The following is a 21,405-nucleotide window of genomic DNA, read 5'->3' as shown; positions in this document are numbered from 1 at the left end:
TTTCCGAAATTTTTAATGATATAGCCCTGTCTAAGCATAGTATTAGTGGCCACTAATACATTTCGCTTCTTACTAATTTGCTAAAACATTTGCTTCTTGAAAAATTCAGTAGTGACAGTTCTATAATGACAATATACCAAGAATAATAATTGCAATTGGGTTGGACATTTTTTTTTTTAGAATTTTTAATTCCTAAGACTCCTGCAACTAACCATGTCTAATGCAATTTTTTTCTTCACGTAAATATGGGTTCTCGATCTTTTAAAATTACTCACAAAAAAAATTGTTAAGCATATCGATACTCCGATATTGGAATGTATGTGGATCTCAATCAGCAGTTCCTCATACGATAAAATAGACAACCAATTATTCCGCAGTCATACCGGCAAAGTGAAGAAAAGCATACTGATATTCAAAAAATAACGTTTTAGTTCGCTTTTTTTATAAAAGAATCGACTAAGTTGATTTTAAATTGAAACGTGTCCAGCACTGTTTTTAATGTCAGAAATACGTATTCGGAACTGGATACGAGTTTGTCGGGTATTTTTTTTTTGGGATTTTCGTGATTGTCGCAGCATTGTCACATTGTAACACTCTAGGCAATTTACGATAAATTCTTATAACTAATATAAAATCGTAAGGTAAAATTGAGAATTAAAGTAATCTGATAAACTTTATTATACTGATTGAAATATATGTCGGAGAAATATAATAATGCCTGTAATTTTTATTATTAAGCGTTGCATTAAAAACAGTCATTACATAACCTTTTTTAAGGTTATCAAACTATTTGGACGACAGCAAAAATTCGCACAATTGTATATCGAATTAAATTATAATAAAATTCACTTATTTACAGATGCTGTCACAGTCAATTTTAACAGGTGTACGCGTCCTGCGCACTGAAGCCCGTCGCAACATTGCCATAGTCGCACCAGCGCTAAATAAGGCATCCGATCCCATTCAGCAGTTGTTTTTAGACAAAGTTAGGGAATATAAGCAAAAGAGCGCGTAAGTTGTCAGGTGTCAGTGCAATAGCAATATCTAAGGTCTGTAATTTAACGTATTGCAGTGGCGGAAAACTGGTAGATTCCAATCCAGATATCGAGCGCGAATTAAAAAATGAACTGGAGCGCGTAGCCAAGCAGTATGGAAGTGATGGCAAGACCGATATGCTGAAATTCCCCGACTTCAAGTTCCCCGACGTCAAGATCGATCCCATTACACAAAGCGCCAACTGAACAGCAAAAATCAATTTTTTTGTTGTCATATAATAAATTGTTTGAAATAGAAGATGCTTCTATGATGAACCCCAGTCAAAAGAACTGTCAAAATAAAACATAAAAACTAGATTGGTGAGACAAAAATGACAGACGAGTTGTGATTATATTGATATGTGGGTAATTCTCTAGAGAAAATGTGTGTGGCACTAGTTAAAGTAAAAAAAAAACATACAAAAACATTTTTTTTTTATTTTGAATTAAGATGAAACACACATAGATCTTGATTAGCACTTTAATTAGAGCTAAGATTGATTTTAGAATTATTTTTCAGTTTTAAGATTAAGAATATAGAAAAACAAAAAATTAATTATAAGCTATAAGAACACCTTTATTTGAAATATTTCAGCTTGCGATTTTTTCACTGTAAATCAGATAAATCATCTAAATCAGATAAATTTCTGATTCACGGCTTGAGCACTTGAATAATACTCATACATACATGGCACAGTCAAGCTTTCGTCGTTAATTGTCGATAAAGCTCGAAATCAAGATCTACATGTGTGTCATAAATTATACGACACTCGGTCTCTCTATCTGTATAAATATTGACATTCGCTAGTTTCATTTCAACCGCTCCACCGAACACTTCGAAGATAGATTGATTTTCAAAAGCTCAGTCAATGCAATAAAATTATAGGAAGTGTGTAATTATCAATCATATTAACTATAGGGGTTTTAAATGCGATGTGCATAAGAGTGTTACTTTGCATTTTAATTGGGCGCTGCTGTTAAACTGTATAACAGGGAATTCAATTAAATATCGCAAGATAATGAATTAATGTTTAAGTACATACATACATGCATACAATTCTATGCATAAGTATGACTTTCCTTTAAAAATACATCGATTTCGTGGTTTGCATGCAAATTACGCTAATATTTTGTTTATCGGCTACATGCATATACATACATATAGTATATAAATACAACGAAAGATTTGAAAATGAATTACAAGACCGTAACAGAATTTACAGAAAATATTCACATATTTGACAACAATTATACAAAGTAATTCAATATAAACCAATGTTTTTTAACTTCAGCCAGCTTTACGTGTACCCTTAAATAAATACATCTAAATTGACGTTCTATTATTCTGAAAGATAATAATTTCAAAGGTCGTCAAAAAATCAACATACAATATACATAGCTCACACCAGAATGTATGTAACTACAATAATAATTAATGTTTGCTTAATCGCAATGGCCATCGTAATGACAACATGCGAAAATATTCCATTAAAGACAAAAAGGTAAAAATATATTTTCTGTTTCTTGAAATGTACCTCATTTATATTTTGATGGTTTTAGTCGAGACTATAAAAATTAGAATATGTATATAAAAACCTATAAACGAGTTATTTGCTTATTTTATTTTTGTTACAATTTAAGCGTTCTGATTTATTTATTTTATTTTTTTAAATAATTGTGATTTGCATTATTAAAGTTAGTCTATAACTCATTTTAATGTAAACATTTATAAAAACAGTGGAACTATATATACAAAGATTAAGTATACATACATACAACCATACTATATGTAAAATCTTATAAGGGTTCATGTAGCTCTTGATAAATAATTTCAATTTGTATTTAAATATTTAATATTAAATCTAGTTTTTATTCCCGCTACCCATAGGGTAGAAGGGTATTATAAATGTACATATGTAACAGGTAGAGGGAGGCATCTTCGATCCTATAAAGTATACATATATATTCTTGATCAGCGTCAACAGCCGAGACGATATAGCCATATCTGTCTGTCCGTTTGTCCGTCCGTCCGTCCGTCCGTATGAACACCTAGATCTCAGAGACTATAAGAGATAGAGCTATAATTTTTTTTTCGACAGTATTTGTTATGTTTGCACGCAGATCACGTTTGTTTCAAATTTTTTCCACGCCCACTTCCGCCCCCCGCAAATCGAATAACAAGTGTAATTTTAAAGCTAGAGCCACGATTGTCGATCTAGTTGATTCTATAATATCTATTGTCTATAATAACTATAGACTTTATAATTCCTGAAAATTTGGTTGGTGTCAGATAAAATGGTAGAAGTTATTTAGGAAATACTTTTGTATGATAAAATGCCTACTTACTAGGAATCTCAGTTGCTTTGGCTGACAATCTGATATATTTTTCACTCTGTGATATATTTTGAATGTAGTATTATATCAATATAACAAAAAAGACCGTCCATATTTTTAGTATTTTTGTGATATATAAATTATGTATATTTTAAATTGAATACCGCACTGTTTTGGTTTTATTGAAAATTGGTAGAGGGTATCTTACAGTCGAGCACACTCGTCTTATTTGCTTATTATACCCTTCTACCTTATGGGTAGCGGGTATAATAAGCAAATAAGACGAGTGTGCTCGACTGTAAGATACCCTCTACCAATTTTCAATAAAACCAAAACAGTGCGGTACCCATAAGGTAGAAGGGTATTATGACTTTGTGCCGGCAGGAAAGGTATGTTATGTAACAGGTAGAAGGAGGCATCTCCGACCCTATAAAGTATATACATATATTATTCCTCAGCATCAACAGCCGAGATGATCTAGCCATGGCCGTCTGTCCGTATGAACACTTAGGACTCAGAGATTATAAGATATAGAGCTATAATAAATTGTGGAAGTTATTAAAGAAATACTTTTGTATGGGAAAAAACCCCTACTTACTAGGGGTCTGAGTTGCTTTGGCCGACAATCTGGTATATTGTGCCGTCTTTGGTATATTGTGAATGTGGTACTATATCGATATAACAAATATACCATTTGGTATATTTTTAGTAGTTTTGTAGTATTTTCGGTATATTTTGAAAATAATACCGGAATATTTTGATTTTATTCAAAATGGGTAGCGGGTATCTCACAGTCGAGCACACTCGACTGTAGCATTTTTACTTCTTTTTATGGAAAAATTGGTCTGACAACTGAAAAAAATGTAATTTATAATTTTAGTTACTTTTAAATGCATTTTGATGTTTATTTATTTTGCAAGGAAAACAGATGATATGTTTGCACCAATCCATTGGCAAACAAGTAAGAAAGTTACAGTCGAGTGTGCTTGACTGTGAGATACCCGCTACCCATTTTTAATAAAAGCAAAATATTCCGGTATTATTTTACAAATATACCAAAAATACTAAAAATATACCAAAGGGTTTGTTTGGTTTCTACCCTATGGGTTATGGGTAGCGGGTATAAAAATTGCAGTGTAGTATTCTTCTTTTTTGAAAGCGCTCCCTATTTCTGATGTTATGTTATTCGATTGATTTACTTAATAGTCGATGAAATCTTATTAAAAATTCTCAGTTATAGATTGATATGGGGCAGAAGATATTTTTAAAATAATTTTGATAGGGATATAGGGATATAGATATAGATATAGATATAGATATAGATATAGATATAGATATAGATATAGATATAGATATAGATATAGATATAGATATAGATATAGATATAGATATAGATATAGATATAGATATAGATATAGATATAGATATAGATATAGATATAGATATATACTTTCCTTGAAAGCTGCACTGCGTACCTTGCGGTTTTGCATGAATTAATTAGCCGCCAGCTCAAGTCCCATCAAAGCTTACAGTGTGCTTCAAATTAACTGCCAAGGGATATTAGGGATATCAGCACATTTTGAAAATTACTGATATCAACACCTAACCCCTTATAGGCAAGGGTGTCTGCGATCTCATTATGTTAATTGCATTACGATTGAAGCGTACACTCCAGGCCACTTCTGTAGCCTTGCTCCTGCTTACTAGGAGCTTGTTGGAGTGTTTGGAGACCGGGTTGGGGCAGTAAACAACCTCACCCACTCATTTAGCCATCCTCGAACCATCAGTGAAGATGTTGAGAGCTTTTGGAGTAAAGAGACAACAGCACGGCTCCATGTATATCAAATTAGCAGATGCTTTTGCGGCAAGCAATTTTATCTAACAGACAGAAGAAGGCATCCCTGATCCCATAAAGTATACATACATGTTATTTCAGCGACAACAGCCAAGACGATTTAGCCTTGGGTTTATTTTAATACTTTTTAAAATAAGATACTGGTATCTCACAGTCGAGCATACTCGACAGTATCTTTCTTATTCAATTTTTTAATATTGCCTTTACTGTTTTGTCTTTTTGTATATAATCGGGTTCTTTTAAATATTGCAGTCTGTAGGTACATTCCCGTACTTCAATTGAATTATTATAATTATTATATGATTTGCACATTAAGGTGGATTAATTGGCGGAGCAAATTCGAATGTTGAAATGTTGCAGAAGAACTCTTACTCAGTCAGGAAAAGTAGTACTTACATATATTCCATTATATATATATATATTTAACTAATCGGTATTGCTATTTATATTTTGGAATACGGCGTGACGATCAAAATATTACTTCAAGCATTAGCAAATTTTTGGAGGATGACATTGGATGGACGAATATCAATGCCGAAGTCGATGTGGTTACACCAATGGTTTTATTACATCTTCAGAAACTGGGTATAGAGCATTTAGAGCTCCCAGACATGAGGGAAAGCATTTCCATTGTAAGTTTATTTATATAATTTATAGTCCATACACTGATCATTGTTTTTAAGATGCCTTTTTTCATAAAGTATGAGGCTGGCCTGCATTTAAGTAATGGAATTGTCTATAATCTAGCAGGCATAAAAAGGTATAACAATGCGTTTATGACATATGAGGGCAAGTCGTTTTTAACTCGATTTTATTTAAAGATTGATAAACTTCAGGTAAGTTATTACAATTTTTATTGTATTATTTAAAAATTAACTTCAGTCAGTTGGGATTTGAGCTCTCAGTACACAGCTTGAAATCGACACATCTTAAGTCCATTTAGTGCGACCGTAATTTTATCATTCCGTTTTCGTGTTAACAGCAGTGGTAAAGAGGGTATAAGCTTGTCCTATTCAAGTAGCGAGCTGGGTATTGCGTTGAGTTGCAGAAAAAATAACAATAATAGTAGCTGCAGTGACTCATGAATATAAAATAAGCAAGAAATTCACAATCAAATTTTCAAAGACCCTTTACGTTTCACTGTATATACACCTACATGATAGCAAAAATGTTAGTTCAAAGTTTTAGGAGCTTTCATACATATAAATGTGATTCTACGATCGGACAGACTGTCGCACATGGCTCAATTTGATAAACTGTACAGCTCCGTATAATTGATTCTTACCCAGCCTTGGTGTTTATAGAACCCTGTACACTTGGCTTTACCTTATTACTGGAAAGTTAATAATAAATTTTTCTTTGCAGTTTGAGTACAATTTACAACTAAAGTTAATGGCCATTGAAGGGTACGGAAAAGTGATAGGCTCATTAGACGACACAATCATTTATGCTGAGTTGGCTGTTAATGTTATCAATTCGAAGCTTCATCTTTATGATTTTCGAATAATAGAATTCAGGTTGTGTATATTAAAAATTTCAATTGAAAAAACTTTTATATGTATGTAATTTTTCTCAACGACAGTAATATACATGTTCAATTGAATCAAGCTAGATTGATACGGGACTTAACTGGACTGATTTTGAGCCCCATTACAAATCTTTTCAAAGATCGAATTACCACATCGATTGCTGATGGCCTGAAGGAACAAATGCAGGCAGTCATGGATGATTTTAATAACGAAGATCCTTTGGAACTAAGAAAATTTACTAAAAAATTATTGTCTGGTATTGCAGGCGATTCCGTAAAAAGTGGATAATAATAGTAATAAAATAATTTTCTTTAAACAATTTACTACATTTAATTTGTTAATTTGTTAAAAACCAATAATATGATATACTAGCTGTTACCTACAGAATCTAGTTCCTCATCATAAATCATAAATCATCATAAAATTAATTTTGCATCAGTCATCGCAGATCATCGATCCAGCTTGATAATAAAGTTTTTCCAGAATTTTCAAGAACCTATCGAATACTCTATGGTTCTGATTGATATAAACATGGGAACATAGGCCGTATAATTGTTAATGTGCGAAACAGGTAAACTCCAAATGTATTCCGTGAACTTCAAGCAATCCAAACGATTTAATTAGGGACATCACAAATGGTAAATGGTAAATCTTGGAAATATAGGTATTCTATTGTATGTTGCCTCAATGACTTGTGTCAAAAGATTTTTCGCAGCACGTTCTGTTTAGTTTTAGTTGTTAATTAGAGTGTATGTACGTATTGCTTAAAATACGAAGATCGTTTTCAACAACAGTTGGTCGAGGAATACTGGAAAAGTAAAAAATCCCTCGATAACATACATACATATTTTGGTCTTATGGCAATTGCTGTTCACCCGTAGCAGAAAGGCAGCTATTTCAGACGTTTTTAACGCAGCAATATTTCACGATTTTAACCTCGCCAAAAGCTATGGTATTAAAATCTTTTTTTGCGGTTCTTCCGAAAGTATCTAATAAATGCACATTTAATTCATCAAATCAACTGTTCACAATTGCTGATTGAATTGTGCCGTCATTTGTAATGGCTTTGACAAACAAAAGACATGTTATCTCTATACTTAGCCCACAAATTTGTTGGATTCGAGGGAAAAATGTAAGTAATAGCTTTCATGGTTACTTTGGTGTAACCTGGAGCATCTGAAGCAAATTCAACTTAACTTGGGTTCCTTATTTACGAAGCTGAAACGATTTCGAAGAGACATTACATGTGTAATAGCGTGGCATGTCACCACACATCAAAATGTGACTGAGATGGAATTTGATAATGTTACTGGTCGTGCTGCTCTGTCTGCCGCGTGCAATTCATCGTACAACACGTTGACGATTACTAATATCCAAGTTGCATCGTTATTATTAACAGCGACCCATCTGGTACCGTGATATTTCATCATTTGCATTGGTTACACTGAAGACATCCATATCGCTATCTTTGTTAACTTACATACATATGTACTTTATCGATTTGACAGTGTTACTGTATTCCACGTTGACGACAGTCTCAAAAGCTTTGGACAATATTTTCGAGTATGGCACAATTCAATGATTGTCTACATCAACATTTTGTCCTACCTTCACCTACCGATCACCTATTGTCCACGGCTGATCTCCGACAATACCATGGGTATGCATAATTTCCCGTTATGGTTTCTACAAGCAGTTCTCTTGGGTATCGCTTGGAAATGTAGTTCCGCAAGGTCCATGTATCGTGTGTTTGATAACTACTGCATGCATATTTCATCTGGATTTTCAAATTATGGAATCAATCTCATGTGGACTTATTTTATCCACCACTAAATGCGAGCATGTGGCAACACATGCTTTTTCCATTCTACAGAGTACATCTCAATGCTTTGGTGTTGCTTGAATGACGAGTATATCAAAACTGAATTAAAATTGCTTAAGCTAAATGAAGAGTGATGCTACAAAACAATGCTATCCGATTACAGCGCAGTGAGAGTGACAAGATATTTTTAATCGTCAGTATTTTGTTTGCAAGAGTTAGTTAACTACTCTCAAGCTTAAGGCCGCCCTCGGCCGACTCTATTTTAGCGACCACCTCTCCTTACTGTTTCGCAGACTTCTTTACCATGATGATCCGTCAACAGGCCAATCCAACACAGATGAGAGTGCAGCAGATCGCCACAGCGATGAATGTCACAAGCATTGCGCGGTTGATTCCGGCTTTTTCGTAAAACTCTGGATCCCCAAGTTGCGTTCATTCAGTTGGAGAGTTGGCAATTCCAGGGACTTTATCTTGAACGTTGTTGTGGTCGACGAATAGAGTTCCGTTGATTATAGCGCGATCGCTCATGGTGATGAATCGATCGCTGTTCACCTGCACTTTTGCAGATCTGTCGTTGATGATTTTGATGCCGTCGTCCATCATGGGGAATGCATTAAGTTAGCTTGGTTGGCTTTAGCAATGTGCAGTGCCTCGCGCGTGGTGTTAGTCGACAAAATGTGCCTCCAGGTGAGACGCTGCAACTCTTGACTGCGTGCGTTTTTCCATTGCGTAGTATAGACGGAAAAGATGGTAATTTTCTAGCAAGCATAATGAATTATTAGGAATTTAATTATGAATTGTAAAGTGCTAACAGATTAGAGGTCTTTAACGAACGAGACTCACATAGAATCCCCTATGGAGTGTTGCATGATCTGCGTGATCCAAAATATTCCGGCTAACAATGTTAATCTTTGGTTAATTTGCTCCTGGATTGTGGTGTTTATTTCAATTTGTTTGAATTAACTAACTGCATTTCAGTAAACCTAATCTTCTCCAAATCACCGGCATCGGGTGTTCACCTAAGGCTTTTTATACATCCTGGAGATGAGCTGTATCAAGCTCAAGAGCTTCTTCATGTGCGACTACAGAAACATATCAATAGAATTCACTAAATTGACTGTTTCCTCCACTACACGTTTGTACTCCGAAAGGTTTGCTGAATGCTTGACGTAGGGGCATTCTTCCCAACACTAGGATTCTACCATCCACAATGGAGATGTACTTATTGTGCGAATAGTTGGTAATGTAATTTTTTTTCGGCTATTAATATTATATTTTAATATTATTTTTTTTTTTAATTGCAAAGGGGCAACCCACCACCAAAAATATACTTAAAATAAGTAATGCCTAGTGGCTAAAAAAATAAAGGAAAAAATGAGTACCATCTTATAGTAGCTTGCCTAGGGGGTCGCCTTGAAGGTGTTACTTTAGATTGTCTTTGTGAACCATTCTCACTCTTCACACAAAGGCCGAACCTTCGGTTGGATTTAACTAAAACTTTTTCACCAACTGCGAACAGTCTGTTTTGCCGCGACGCATTCTCCCTGGCTCTGACCGCATCTTGAGCATTTCTGATTCTGCCTTCTATAACCTCTGGTGGCTCATCCGTGCGCGCCTGATCGACGTGAATTGGTCTCCTGTTGATAACGGAGTGAATTGACTTGTTGTACTCAGCTTCTGCTAGCAAAATAATTTCTATCGTGTCACTCCTTTGTGTTTTTTAACAATTTTAATACATCTGGCGAGGTCTAGCAAAGTGCTATGAAAACGCTCCACCTATCCATTGAAGACACTGTGTAGGGGAGGGTCACTTGTAATGCTAACTCCAAAACAACAAAAATTTTGCAATTCGGGTAATATTTTTTTCACATTCTCTTGAACTAATCTATGGGCTAAGGCCACAGAACATAATAGTTCTGTGACAAGTATTTTCTTTCTTTGCCCAACCCCGAATATGTCAACTTCGGGAGTTTGGCAATGCTAAAACGTTGCAGCTTTGGACCATCTCATCCAGTATCATTGCAAGCGTGTGTAAATCACAATGGAAGGCGTTAACACAGTTGGGTATTTGCAAGATCGTCTAGCAAGAATATTTTACATGTTAAGCTCATTGAGTGTCGTCTTTTGTTCCCAAATAAAACAAAAGAGCGTTTTAATGGAAACGGACCTCCTTCAGCACTATATGATTTTGAAACAATTTAGCGGCTTGTCTGTTGTTTTGATGGTGTGAGTGGGACATCTTACTGTAAATTGTTGCAGCCAAGAGTCGATCTCCTGTTGTTCTACAGTGTTAAGCTGTTGCCTGGACAGGGCGTCCGCAACAAGGTTCTCTTTGCCAAACTTGTGAAGAAATTGCATTCGGATTTGATTCCGATACCGCAAATGCTAGAGGTTGATGGTTGGTAAAGAAGTAGATGTCTTGTCCTGTCTTGGAAATTTGGAAAATGCTCAAATGGTAACCAAAAGCTCTCTTTCATTCGTAGCATAATTGACTTTTCTGTCCATCAATGTTCTTTAAATTATTGTAATTGGACGCCCCTCTTGAGACAGCACCGCGCCAATACCGTACGCTGAAGCATCGGTCGTTAGATCGAATGGCTTCTTGTAGTCAGCATGTAAACTGTACTGCTATATTCCGTGACCTATACTTACTGACATTGAAAATGTCCGAGATAGGTCTTGCTATTGCCGCGAAGTCTTTGATAAAACATCTGTAATAGCTTGGAAGACCCAAGAATGGAATGACCTAGAATACAGTCTTCGGCTCCGGAAAGTCTTTTATCTTCTACCTTCCCAGGGTCTGTCATTAAACCATTGCAGATGATAACCAACCCAAGAAAGGTCCCGCTCTTCTTAAAAAAACGTGATTTTTCTACTGATACCCTCTATTAGGCTTTTCTAGCGTCGAGAAAAATCGGGCTGTGCCCAAGTTCCCCAATATCATTGAGATATCTGGCATGACGTACTTGTCGGATGAAGTTCTTAGGATTAACTTGCGAAACTCCATGACTAATCGCATGTTCCGAGTACCATCCTCATCAGTACCTTTCTTTCCACCACCCATATGAAGTTGTTATCAGAAGAGATTCTGGTGATTTTTGAGCAGATTTTGGTTTTCTTTATTTACAAAGCAAAGTGCTGCCCCTGCCTTTGTTAGCAAGTCAAGGCCTATTATTTTATCAAATGTGGATAGTTCCGATAGAATGAAAAATGTTGCCTTAATGCCGAACAGTGAGACAAAACATTTCTATGTAATTCTGGTTGTGCCATAGATTGTGAAGGGATGCTCTACTGAGCGGACGCCTCGAAACTCTTCATGCGTTCGGATAAAATTCTTAGGTGCGCCCGTATCTATAAAAAAAATTTCATGTCAGTCACCGCTACACTTCGTCTGATGACAGGAATCAGAGACATAGCTGCTGTTCGCATCGTCATAGACCTGCGCCTCTGCACTGGAGGCAGCATTGCCACTTTACTAGTCAGTCTATTTGTTGGTTTTGGTGTGTCTACTATAGAGCGGATTTTGTATTTCAGGTTGTTGAGACTGTTTCTCCTGCTGTCGACTATGGGCTTTACAAAATACATATATCCAGAGCAAGAGTAGGCGTCGAAAGCAAGTCTTCGGAAAAACTCGCAATACATCATTGCTGAATTTTTCACAGAGGATCTTTGCTCGGGCGGGTTCATTTGACATACTATATTGACCTTATTGGTCAAAAGTGTAAGTTTTTTCCCTACTTCGTTATAATACTGAGGCAGAAGCAGCCCCCTTGTCTCAGAGTGCCTAACTCTTGCTCAATATGATGGATTGGCCGTTTGTCATTGTAAGTGAAGCCAAGGCTATTGATTATCGCATCAAAGTTTACCACTGAAAGAAGATAACAAAGAATCCGCAATGCAACGTATCTTGCTTCTAACGATAATGACTGCTTGGTAATGCCGTGAACTGCCATTATATATCATATTTTTATGCGGTAACCATTACCTGTCTCCAAGAGACGTATGATTCTTGTGCCCAATTAAATTCAAGCAAGCACTGACGTCATCCAAAGGCTCGTCACAACGGATATCGTTTACAATGTCTATTGCTGTGTATGCCTGCACTATTGGAGGTGTAACGTGCGCTGCCGCAATTTGTTCGAACAACTTATTAATTCCCTGTGTCAAGGCATTCTGTTCCCGCTGGTTTATCGCGGCCTTTTCAGCTAAAGCATTGACAATTGCTGCCTCTATAACAACTCTGAGTTGATCCTGATCCATTACAAGAGCATGTCTATTTTTGATAACTCTATTTCGGAGAGTATGAGTCTAACTCTGAATCACTAGAATTTCTGTCTTCCCATATGTACGCGAATTTTTAATGTATTATTATTATAAGCGGTGCGTCTTATTATTTGGCCCTTTTCTTGAACCCCATGCTAACTGAGCAAAGCCCGGAGAAGCCAGCGTGTACGCCACGCTAATAAACCTTCCACCAGCACCAGACTAGACCAGAATACATCCTTAGTGATTCGTTACACGTGTGGGTAGTATTTTAATATTAAAGGGGCGCCAATTAATTGTTTTTAGTTTTAATCAATGAAATCTAAACTTCGCTTTTCAAGTTTATTGAAACAATGTCGTTTGTTGTATTTAAACAATCTTTATTGTTAAATAAAGTGTTATTATGCGAATCGATAATCAATGATTGGTATACAAAGATATGGTTCATTAACGACAGAAGACCGAAGTAAAGCCTGTGTTGTATGAATGAGAAGTATATCAGAACTGAATTAAAATTGCTTAAGCTAAATGAAGAGTAACAATATTGGGGATCATGCTATTATATGAACAATAAGACGTAGTCAGCAAACCGACCAAGCATATTTATGCTATAACAATGCTATCCGACTACAGCCCCCAGAGGTCACAGTGAGAATGCTGATAAATCATTTGTAAACTGTCAGAATTTTGTTTCCAAGACTTAGTTAACTTGTACATTCTAAACTAGACATCTGGTGAAAGTGGGCATGAAATATGTATAGTGGCAAATGCTCTTAACTAAAGAGTGTAAGGGATGTTGGCCAAGAACGGACTAAAATCATTTCCAATCTCATAAACTAAAGAGGGTAAAGGATCTGCTGGTGCTTTCTAAGCATACATACTAAAGTGCGATTAGCACGATCACATATTTGATCGACCGCGACCAAAGTCGGGTCGCCTTCTCGGTATCGCAAATTGTAATTAATCACTGTAGGAAATTTCTTGCTTCCTTAGCACCACTTACTGACACCAAATGCAATGCAATGCAATAAAATTCTATTTTAATGTACATTTAATTTAGAACACTTTTCTTTGGAAAAAAGAAATGACTATATTTAGGATTCTTGCGGCAATTATTCGTACCTTTTAAGCATTCCATAGACATCCAGGAACATTACAAAGCTAAGTTAAGATAAATAGGTTTAGAGTTTTTAATACATATTTATACTAATATCTATATCTTTTATATATGTATATGTATATGTTTATACAGATACATTTTTTTATATAATAATCAAATCTTAAATATACTATGCTCCACTCCTTGAAGAATATTAAACGCTGTTTAGACTGAACTGCATCATTGAAATTTCCGTTAAGTATAACCAGTGCAATGTGCAAGAGAGGGACAGCTAATGGAGCCGCCTCATTCATCATGCGGCCCAAAAAATTAAAGTAAACAAACAGAGTATAAAGAAAATCGAAAAGGAGATCAATTTGACCACTTTGTACTGGAATATAATCGATGCAGAGCGAGTTACTTATTATAATATAAAACAGAAGAGTGAATTGATGAATAAGAAATAAAATATATATATATACATACATATATGTATCTATACTTTTCGAATGCCCTTCGTGTCGCATTATTTATTGAATTGCTTATTTTCAGTCGATTTGTTTCTATGGCTATTGTTATTCTTCTTCTTACTGTCTGAGTTTCTTTACTTTTTGACCCCTAAGCAGACACTTGATCTAAATAGAGTCTGAATTATCGGTAATATATTAAAACAAAAAGTATATTTGGCCTCACGATATATTATAACATTTTACCATAATGAAATTCAGCCCTCTCCCTATGCTGCTTATGGTACAAATTTTTATGTACTATATGTGGTAGTGGTTTTCCATATGAGGTGCGAAATCATTCTTTAGGCCTGTGTATCGATAGAAACCTAGACAACGATAATCAATAAGCTCAAATGAACAGATTATCGATGATTTTTGGTTCATTTGAACTGAACGAGAGAGAATTTTCAATCCGTAAAGAGAAAGTAGTCGTTGACTGAGATACATAAGACGAGTGACGCTAATATTTAATTGAGGCCAAGTGCCTGTTAGAATGATGCGATTCTATAATGCAAGTGCTTCGTAAGCACTGAAAACACTGCTTATACCAAAATCGCAAAACTCAAACAGCAGGTTAAGTAACATAAAAAACAACCAGGAAGAAGAATATCAAAAGGAATACAATCCAGCCAAATTGAGCAATCTAATAAATTGTGCGACCCTTAGGGCATCCAAAAAATATTAGTTTAAATAAATTTTGTTTGTTATTCTAAATAATTGACTATACTTATTTACACTATGCATCATATTACGATACTCGCTCTGCAACGATCATATTCCTGTACATAGTGCTCAGATTGATTTAATCGATAAACTAAACAGATAGCCGAATTCGGCGACCTTTTCAGAATTATTGTGCATCATTAAAAATGCAGCTTAATCAGTCGTCCCTCTCCGTTTATAGAATGATTCGGCGGAAGGTTCTATGTAACGGAAATTTTCAATAATGCAGTCCAGTCTAAACAGAATAATATATTCATACCGACCACAAAACGACGTTTCGTTTACTTGGATTTAAAACATTCGATAACATAGTTGATATCTTTGAACAAAAACCTAAACTCATCATCATATAATTTCTTTCAAACTTTAAATTTATATATTGAATATTTGTTGGCTACGAATAACCGATTGCTTTTTTTTATTTGCTTGAAAAAAGGTAAACTATCCTAGAATATTGTAAAATAAAGTTAGGCGGAAATACATTTTTGTTGACTCTCATTTCGAACTTAGTTAGGAGAGCATAACATGTGATGTAATGGCATATCAAAACTTAAAACGCTTTTTTCTCGAAACACGGTTTTAAAATTGGCACCCACCATAACTCGAAAAATGTTCAACATTTTCGATTAAAATATCGACTATATGTTTAGAACCCGGATACGTAGAGATTGTCGTATACATATGTATTTTTAGTTGCTAGCCAAAGGCCAAAGCAGCCAGCACTAGTAAATCTACGCTGGGTTATAAATTGATTTATAATCTACGCCTTATAATAGATTAATAGTTGGCCAAAAATTGCCCTCGTTTGTTCACCTTTTTATTAAAACATTCGGCAAAACTACAAAAATCAATATTTTTAAAAGTCTACAACATTCTCTAGCTCTATTGATCTGAATCTGTAAATCAAGATAAATCTTCCCGGCTGTTGATGCTTCTCAAGATAATGTACATATATACGTACATATGTATGTAGTACATACATACATACTATGTATGTAGTACATACATACATACTATGTATGTAGTACATACATACATACTATGTATGTAGTACATACATACATACTATGTATGTAGTACATACATACATACTATGTACATATATTTATACTTATGTAGACATGTATGTATGTATATTTGTAATTTCCTGCTAAGAGAAATCTCTTGTAGGGAAATCTACAATCAACAAATATGTATGTACATGTATCGATTTTAGCATTATTTTTTTGCATAAACATCCTTATGAACAAAAAAATATAAAATATACATACAATATGTAAGTTACATACTCCTAACAGCCACTTTATGTTCTTTGAAATAGTGAAATTCACATGTATGCATATAAATATTAATAATAAATACATACATATGTATGAGTCTGTACATATACGCACTCACATATGATTTCTTTAGAATACCTCATGTATTATTTGGTAAGTGACTTTAGTCAACAATTCGTACTGGGTCTAAACAGTCGTGCATGTTTCTTTATATCGTTCATTCATATGTCGATTCGAGTGATTACGTCTTAAATGTATATGTATGTACATACATAGACATAAATATAAAGATGTTTATATACATGCATTAGTGTGAGACGCTATATACATTTTTATACGTACAATGCATAACATATTATAAAAATAGACGTCAGTTTCAAAACAAATTGAATCAATGGCTTTAGTACATGAAAAACCACATTTTCCATTAAATGGGATTGTAGTGCTGGAAGCTGCTGAGGGCAATGGCCATGCGGATGCAGATCAAGAAAATATTCCCTACCATGCACGTGAGAATGCACTACCTTTTAGCTATGGAAGCGTTCCCTTGGGATTCGATACCAATGAATTAAATCATGTAGTCGATATTGTAGAAGATAACGATATCCTAGAAGCATCTCCAAGGAGTCATTTGATAACCAAAAGACGTCAACGTCCCAGTATAGCTACATCGTGTCCATTGCTGCGAAAGACGCCTACCCGAGAGGAGTTCGAAGAGATGCTTCTGGAGCGAAAGATGCAAAACGTGGAGAATAAAAAAGATCTAAACAAAATGATATTTGTGAATGAAAAAGCTTTGTATGATCCAAAAGAAAATCAGGTTCAATTATTCGATCCAGCAGATTCAGTAATATCTACCAATGGTAGTAATTTAAACCTACAATTGATTGAAAGAAAAATTTCAGAGGCACCAACTGCTCAGAGATCGAACGGATTTGAACGCTGCGTGAGCCCATATCCATTACCCTTACAAGATATGAGCATTCTTGATGAGACCATTAATACCAAAGAGGTTGAGCCGCATTTAGTGAAATTTGCCAAAGACTCATCTGAATTTTGGTACAAGCCCAATATTTCTAGAGAAGAAGCTGTGGATTTATTACGCAACGTGACACCTGGAACATTTCTTATTCGTAATTCAACAACATACCCAAATGCATTTGGTCTTGTGCTACGTGTCGCCAAGCCTCCTCCGGGTGTGGTTACTGGACCTGGATATGGGGATGAACTGGTTCGACATTTCCTATTAGAGCCAACAACGAGGGGAGTTCATCTAATGGGGTGCAGGACTGAACCAATATTTTCATCTCTATCCGCTTTCGTGTATGAACACTCTGTTAAACAAATGTCTCTACCTTGTTCGCTTGTAATCCCCGATCAGGATATTTTGCCAACTAATAATCAAGAAATTATATTTAAGCACAAACAGCTTATGACGCAAGGTGCTGCTAGCAATGTACTCTACTTGTATCAGAGTGAAATGGAGTCGCTTACTGGGGATGATGCAGTTAAAAAATCTGTCTTTCAGATGCTTTCTGAGTTAAAACGACCAATTCCTTTAGAAGTGCATTTCAAGATATCTGCCGAGGGAATTACCTTAACAGATAATTCTCGCAAGGAATTTTTTCGTCGACATTATCCCGCGAAAAACATATCACACTTTGGTATGGATCCCAATAATCATCTGTGGAGTGTTACTGCATTCGACGAGGGATTGCCGCGCTCGGTTCATAAATCAATATTTGCCTTTATAGCTAGACCGTTGACGGGTACCAAAGACAACCAGTGTCATATCTTTTGTGATTTGACTTTACGGCAGCCAGCTTCAGCCATTGTTTCATTTGCTCACAAAGTTTTGAGCCTTCCTAGTTTCAACAGCAAAATGTTGTAATTATTTATGATCAACGTTTGGAATGTTTAATAATTCTTGAAAACGAATCGATCTGCATGTATTGTCCAATCTGGCCAAACAACTTCTTTTGATTTACCTTTGCGTAGATATTGTAATTCTAGCGTGAATCGAAAAACTGATACAATAAAGATTTCTATTCAATATAAATAAGTACAATATAAATAACATTTTATCATATCGTTGTCAATAACTTAGCCGTTTATTAACTAATTGGTTAAATATTTATATATATTTTGTCATCACATAATCAAATTATATAAAAGCAACTCTACAAAATAAAAGTCTTTTTGCTTACTTATCACTAAATTCTAATTAATAAAGTTAAGCTCATGTCAGAGTGCGCGCTAGAAGAGATGCGATAATACTGGGAGAAAACGAGTGATAAACCAATGCACATACATATTTTCATATGCTATCGCTCGAAAGATGTCAAAGTGAGAAGCGATGCGATCAAAGTTTGCCATTTTCTCGTTTTTCTGATCGCGCGCACCTTGACATCGGCCTTAAGTGCAGATTCATACCATAGACGTACAATAATGATATCGATTCGCTGTATACAATAATTACTGTTTTTTACTAACTACAAATAAAAAAATGCACAGGAATACTAATAGGTAAAAGAGGTAAACATTTCTAAAAGAAGTATTTAAATGTTTGTGTTTTCTTTAACACGTGTGACCGTGACCCGTTTTGTGCGAGGTGGTGGAATTGGTGTAATGGAAATTTGTAAGTTTGACAAGTGATCCACCCTGCTGTTATCTTTAGATTTTCCAATATCATCGATTGATAATATAGTATTAAAGGCATTGGTAGGGCTTTGAATAACTCTAGACGAATTAACTTCATCTTTCTTGCATAACTTTCTTAATAAGAATTGCTTCCATTCTGCAACCCTATGTGGATAATTTTTATAGACAACCCATATTAAAATGCCAATAAAAAGTAATATTAGTGCAAGGCACGTAATGAAGATTTCCGGGCCAACACTAAGATTGTTAGCATCAACTTGATCTTTCTTGGGACTTTGATGATGTGTAGTAATCCGAGTGGTGGGTCGAGCAGGACGAATTGGAAGACGTGCATCTGTAGTTATTGCTATATCTGAACATGATCGAAACTCTTCTTGGGGACCGCAACCAACTGCTCCATTGCCATCGTCACAAATGCCCCAATTATTTCCGGCTATATAACGCCATTGCAAAACACATTGATTGCATAAGATTTCTAAAATTAAGAAGATACATTTACACATTTAAATGGCATAAATGATGAACGTAGTAAGTATTAATAGATAAAAATACCAGGCAATTGAGCTTTAATTTCATAAATGCGACTGCCATTACGAGGATAGAATCGAGTATCTAAGTCTGTTGTACTCCGCACTAGAGGTGAGCCGCTAATTATCTCTAGCAAATTTTCATCAAGACATGACTGCTTAGCGCTTGGCTTTGGACACAACCTAAACTCGAAGTATCTACAAAGAATAATTCATAAATTTAAAATTTTTTTTGAATCTGAAAAATTGTTATGATTACTTACCCCATGTGACTAGCCGTCAATTCCACGCGAATTGCTATTTCTGAGCTTGGAAAATAGCTTCGAACAATAACACCCTGCCCCCATTGACCTCCATTTTCATGGGGTCGTGGCTCAGATAAGTCCCATGCATCTCCACACTCTCCGCATTTCCCACCATTTCGCTTCCACTGACGGGTGAAGCCTCCGCAGTATAATTCATGATCATTATAATCTGGTGGTGTTTGAAACCCATACCGCCAAGCCGACGCTCGACTTGGAGGTTCTATAAGTCTTCCATGAGCATCCACGAGACAATTATAGCTTAAGAAAACAATATGGAATAAGAGAAAACATAGGTGTGTCTTCGACCTGATGTGGTCAATGCTGCGAGAAGGGACTCGAACGATCATCCCTACAACTATAAAAAAATAAAAATATACAGTATAATTACGAAATAATTAAATCCTTCTATATGTGTATATTTTTAAAAGTTGATTCACTCATTTCAGAACAAATGAAAACAAAAATTCAACAAAACTGGTTCAACACACAAACATTAAAAACGTATAATGTATTTCCGCAAATGGAAGAACCCGTCTGTCTGCTAAACAAAAAGCCTTTTTTCTGGTATTGAAAGAGGATATACATACATACATATGTACCTATTAAAAGATGGTATTACTGATACAAAAACAAAAGAAAATAATAAATTATTAAAATTTACTTTTGCTTTCATTGTTCACTTTCACCTAAGCTACTATGTATACATACATACATATGTAGATTTACTTATGCATATGTATATACATGCATACATTGCATCTACTTATGTCTTACGATTTATGTTTTTTTTATGCAAATATGACTAATATTATAATAATATTTAATCCTCCAATTTTAAAGTAAATACATAAATGAACACGAATACCTAACATACACATATATTTTATAAAATAAAAGAGCATATTAAGCAGTTATATTTGTATGCATACATAAATTTATACATACATACATACATAAAAAACCCCAAAAGAGATACTCACTCGATTTTAACAGCCAATTGGAATAAACACCTCGATAGAGCTGTAAAATCTCCCAATTCTTGAAGATGCTTTTGCTAGTATTTCATAAATTGGGATATCAAAATGTTTGGTAGGCACCACCAGCCGCTTAATACAAAGTAGATCAGTTCAACAAATTTGACTTTCACTACCCAGATCTTAATTAACTGGAGTTATCACATTTCACAAAATTCATTTTTCGTCTTCAGACCTCGAAGCACAAACCAATACTAAGCAAGTTGGGAGTCAAGCGTATGAGTTTCAAATAATTTTTTTGGCTCTTGGAGCTGTTGAACTGGTTTGGAGAAATTTTTATAACTGCTGAAGAGCATTGTGACGCTCGGCTGAATGAGTGAGCTAGAAAGTTGTACATACGTACATATACATATGTACATACATACGAAACTATCTTCACATGCACTCAGAGTGTGTGCATCATATTGAGAGTGGTCATGGTTGCAAGCCC

The 21,405-nt window shown here is 35.2% G+C and overlaps 3 protein-coding genes across 9 annotated transcripts; 2 read left to right on the top strand and 1 right to left on the bottom strand.

The window, feature by feature from the left end:
• Nucleotides 1–499: 499 nt before the first annotated feature.
• Nucleotides 500–1,367, top strand: LOC132784221 (ATP synthase-coupling factor 6, mitochondrial). The gene is made up of 3 exons (XM_060789684.1): nt 500–641; nt 860–1,011; nt 1,073–1,367. Exons 2-3 carry the CDS (start codon nt 860–862, stop codon nt 1,239–1,241), a joined length of 321 nt encoding a protein of 106 aa, XP_060645667.1. The 5' UTR covers nt 500–641; the 3' UTR covers nt 1,242–1,367.
• An 83-nt stretch (nt 1,368–1,450) lies between these two features.
• LOC132784219 (uncharacterized) lies at nt 1,451–7,075 on the top strand. Of its 7 annotated transcripts, none has more exons than XM_060789667.1 (6): nt 1,451–1,923; nt 2,387–2,536; nt 5,711–5,855; nt 5,907–6,059; nt 6,589–6,740; nt 6,806–7,075. In XM_060789667.1, the coding sequence occupies exons 2-6, from the start codon at nt 2,445–2,447 to the stop codon at nt 7,038–7,040; spliced, it is 777 nt and encodes a 258-aa protein (XP_060645650.1). In that variant the 5' UTR covers nt 1,451–1,923; nt 2,387–2,444; the 3' UTR covers nt 7,041–7,075. The 7 variants fall into 7 exon arrangements, with proteins under 7 accessions (XP_060645650.1, XP_060645654.1, XP_060645651.1 ...); XM_060789671.1 differs by having other exon boundaries at nt 2,327–2,536; nt 5,717–5,855; nt 5,971–6,059; XM_060789668.1 differs by having other exon boundaries at nt 2,327–2,536; nt 5,717–5,855.
• Nucleotides 7,076–18,537: 11,462 nt separating this feature from the next.
• Nucleotides 18,538–21,176, bottom strand: LOC132783979 (uncharacterized). Its single transcript, XM_060789317.1, has 4 exons — nt 20,922–21,176; nt 19,900–20,296; nt 19,662–19,834; nt 18,538–19,584 (listed from the first exon to the last, which is right to left on the bottom strand). Exons 2-4 carry the CDS (start codon nt 20,286–20,288, stop codon nt 19,007–19,009), a joined length of 1,140 nt encoding a protein of 379 aa, XP_060645300.1. The 5' UTR covers nt 20,289–20,296; nt 20,922–21,176; the 3' UTR covers nt 18,538–19,006.
• Nucleotides 21,177–21,405: the final 229 nt, after the last annotated feature.

This window comes from Drosophila nasuta, chromosome 2R (assembly GCF_023558535.2).
Source record: "Drosophila nasuta strain 15112-1781.00 chromosome 2R, ASM2355853v1, whole genome shotgun sequence".
NCBI lineage: Eukaryota > Metazoa > Arthropoda > Insecta > Diptera > Drosophilidae > Drosophila > Drosophila nasuta.
This window is presented reverse-complemented; position numbering and strand designations above follow the sequence as displayed.

Coding starts and splice junctions, on each gene's coding strand:
- LOC132783979 (XM_060789317.1), bottom strand. CDS start 20,288: ATGATCGTTCGAGTCCCTTCTCGCAGCATTGACCACATCAGGTCGAAG. Junction 19,835..19,899: donor TTGACGGCTAGTCACATGGG/GTAAGTAATCAT, acceptor TATTCTTTGTAG/ATACTTCGAGTTTAGGTTGT. Junction 19,585..19,661: donor AATTAAAGCTCAATTGCCTG/GTATTTTTATCT, acceptor TCTTAATTTTAG/AAATCTTATGCAATCAATGT.
- LOC132784221 (XM_060789684.1), top strand. CDS start 860: ATGCTGTCACAGTCAATTTTAACAGGTGTACGCGTCCTGCGCACTGAA. Junction 1,012..1,072: donor GAATATAAGCAAAAGAGCGC/GTAAGTTGTCAG, acceptor AACGTATTGCAG/TGGCGGAAAACTGGTAGATT.
- LOC132784219 (XM_060789667.1), top strand. CDS start 2,445: ATGTATGTAACTACAATAATAATTAATGTTTGCTTAATCGCAATGGCC. Junction 6,060..6,588: donor TAAAGATTGATAAACTTCAG/GTAAGTTATTAC, acceptor TTTTCTTTGCAG/TTTGAGTACAATTTACAACT. Junction 6,741..6,805: donor TTTCGAATAATAGAATTCAG/GTTGTGTATATT, acceptor TCTCAACGACAG/TAATATACATGTTCAATTGA.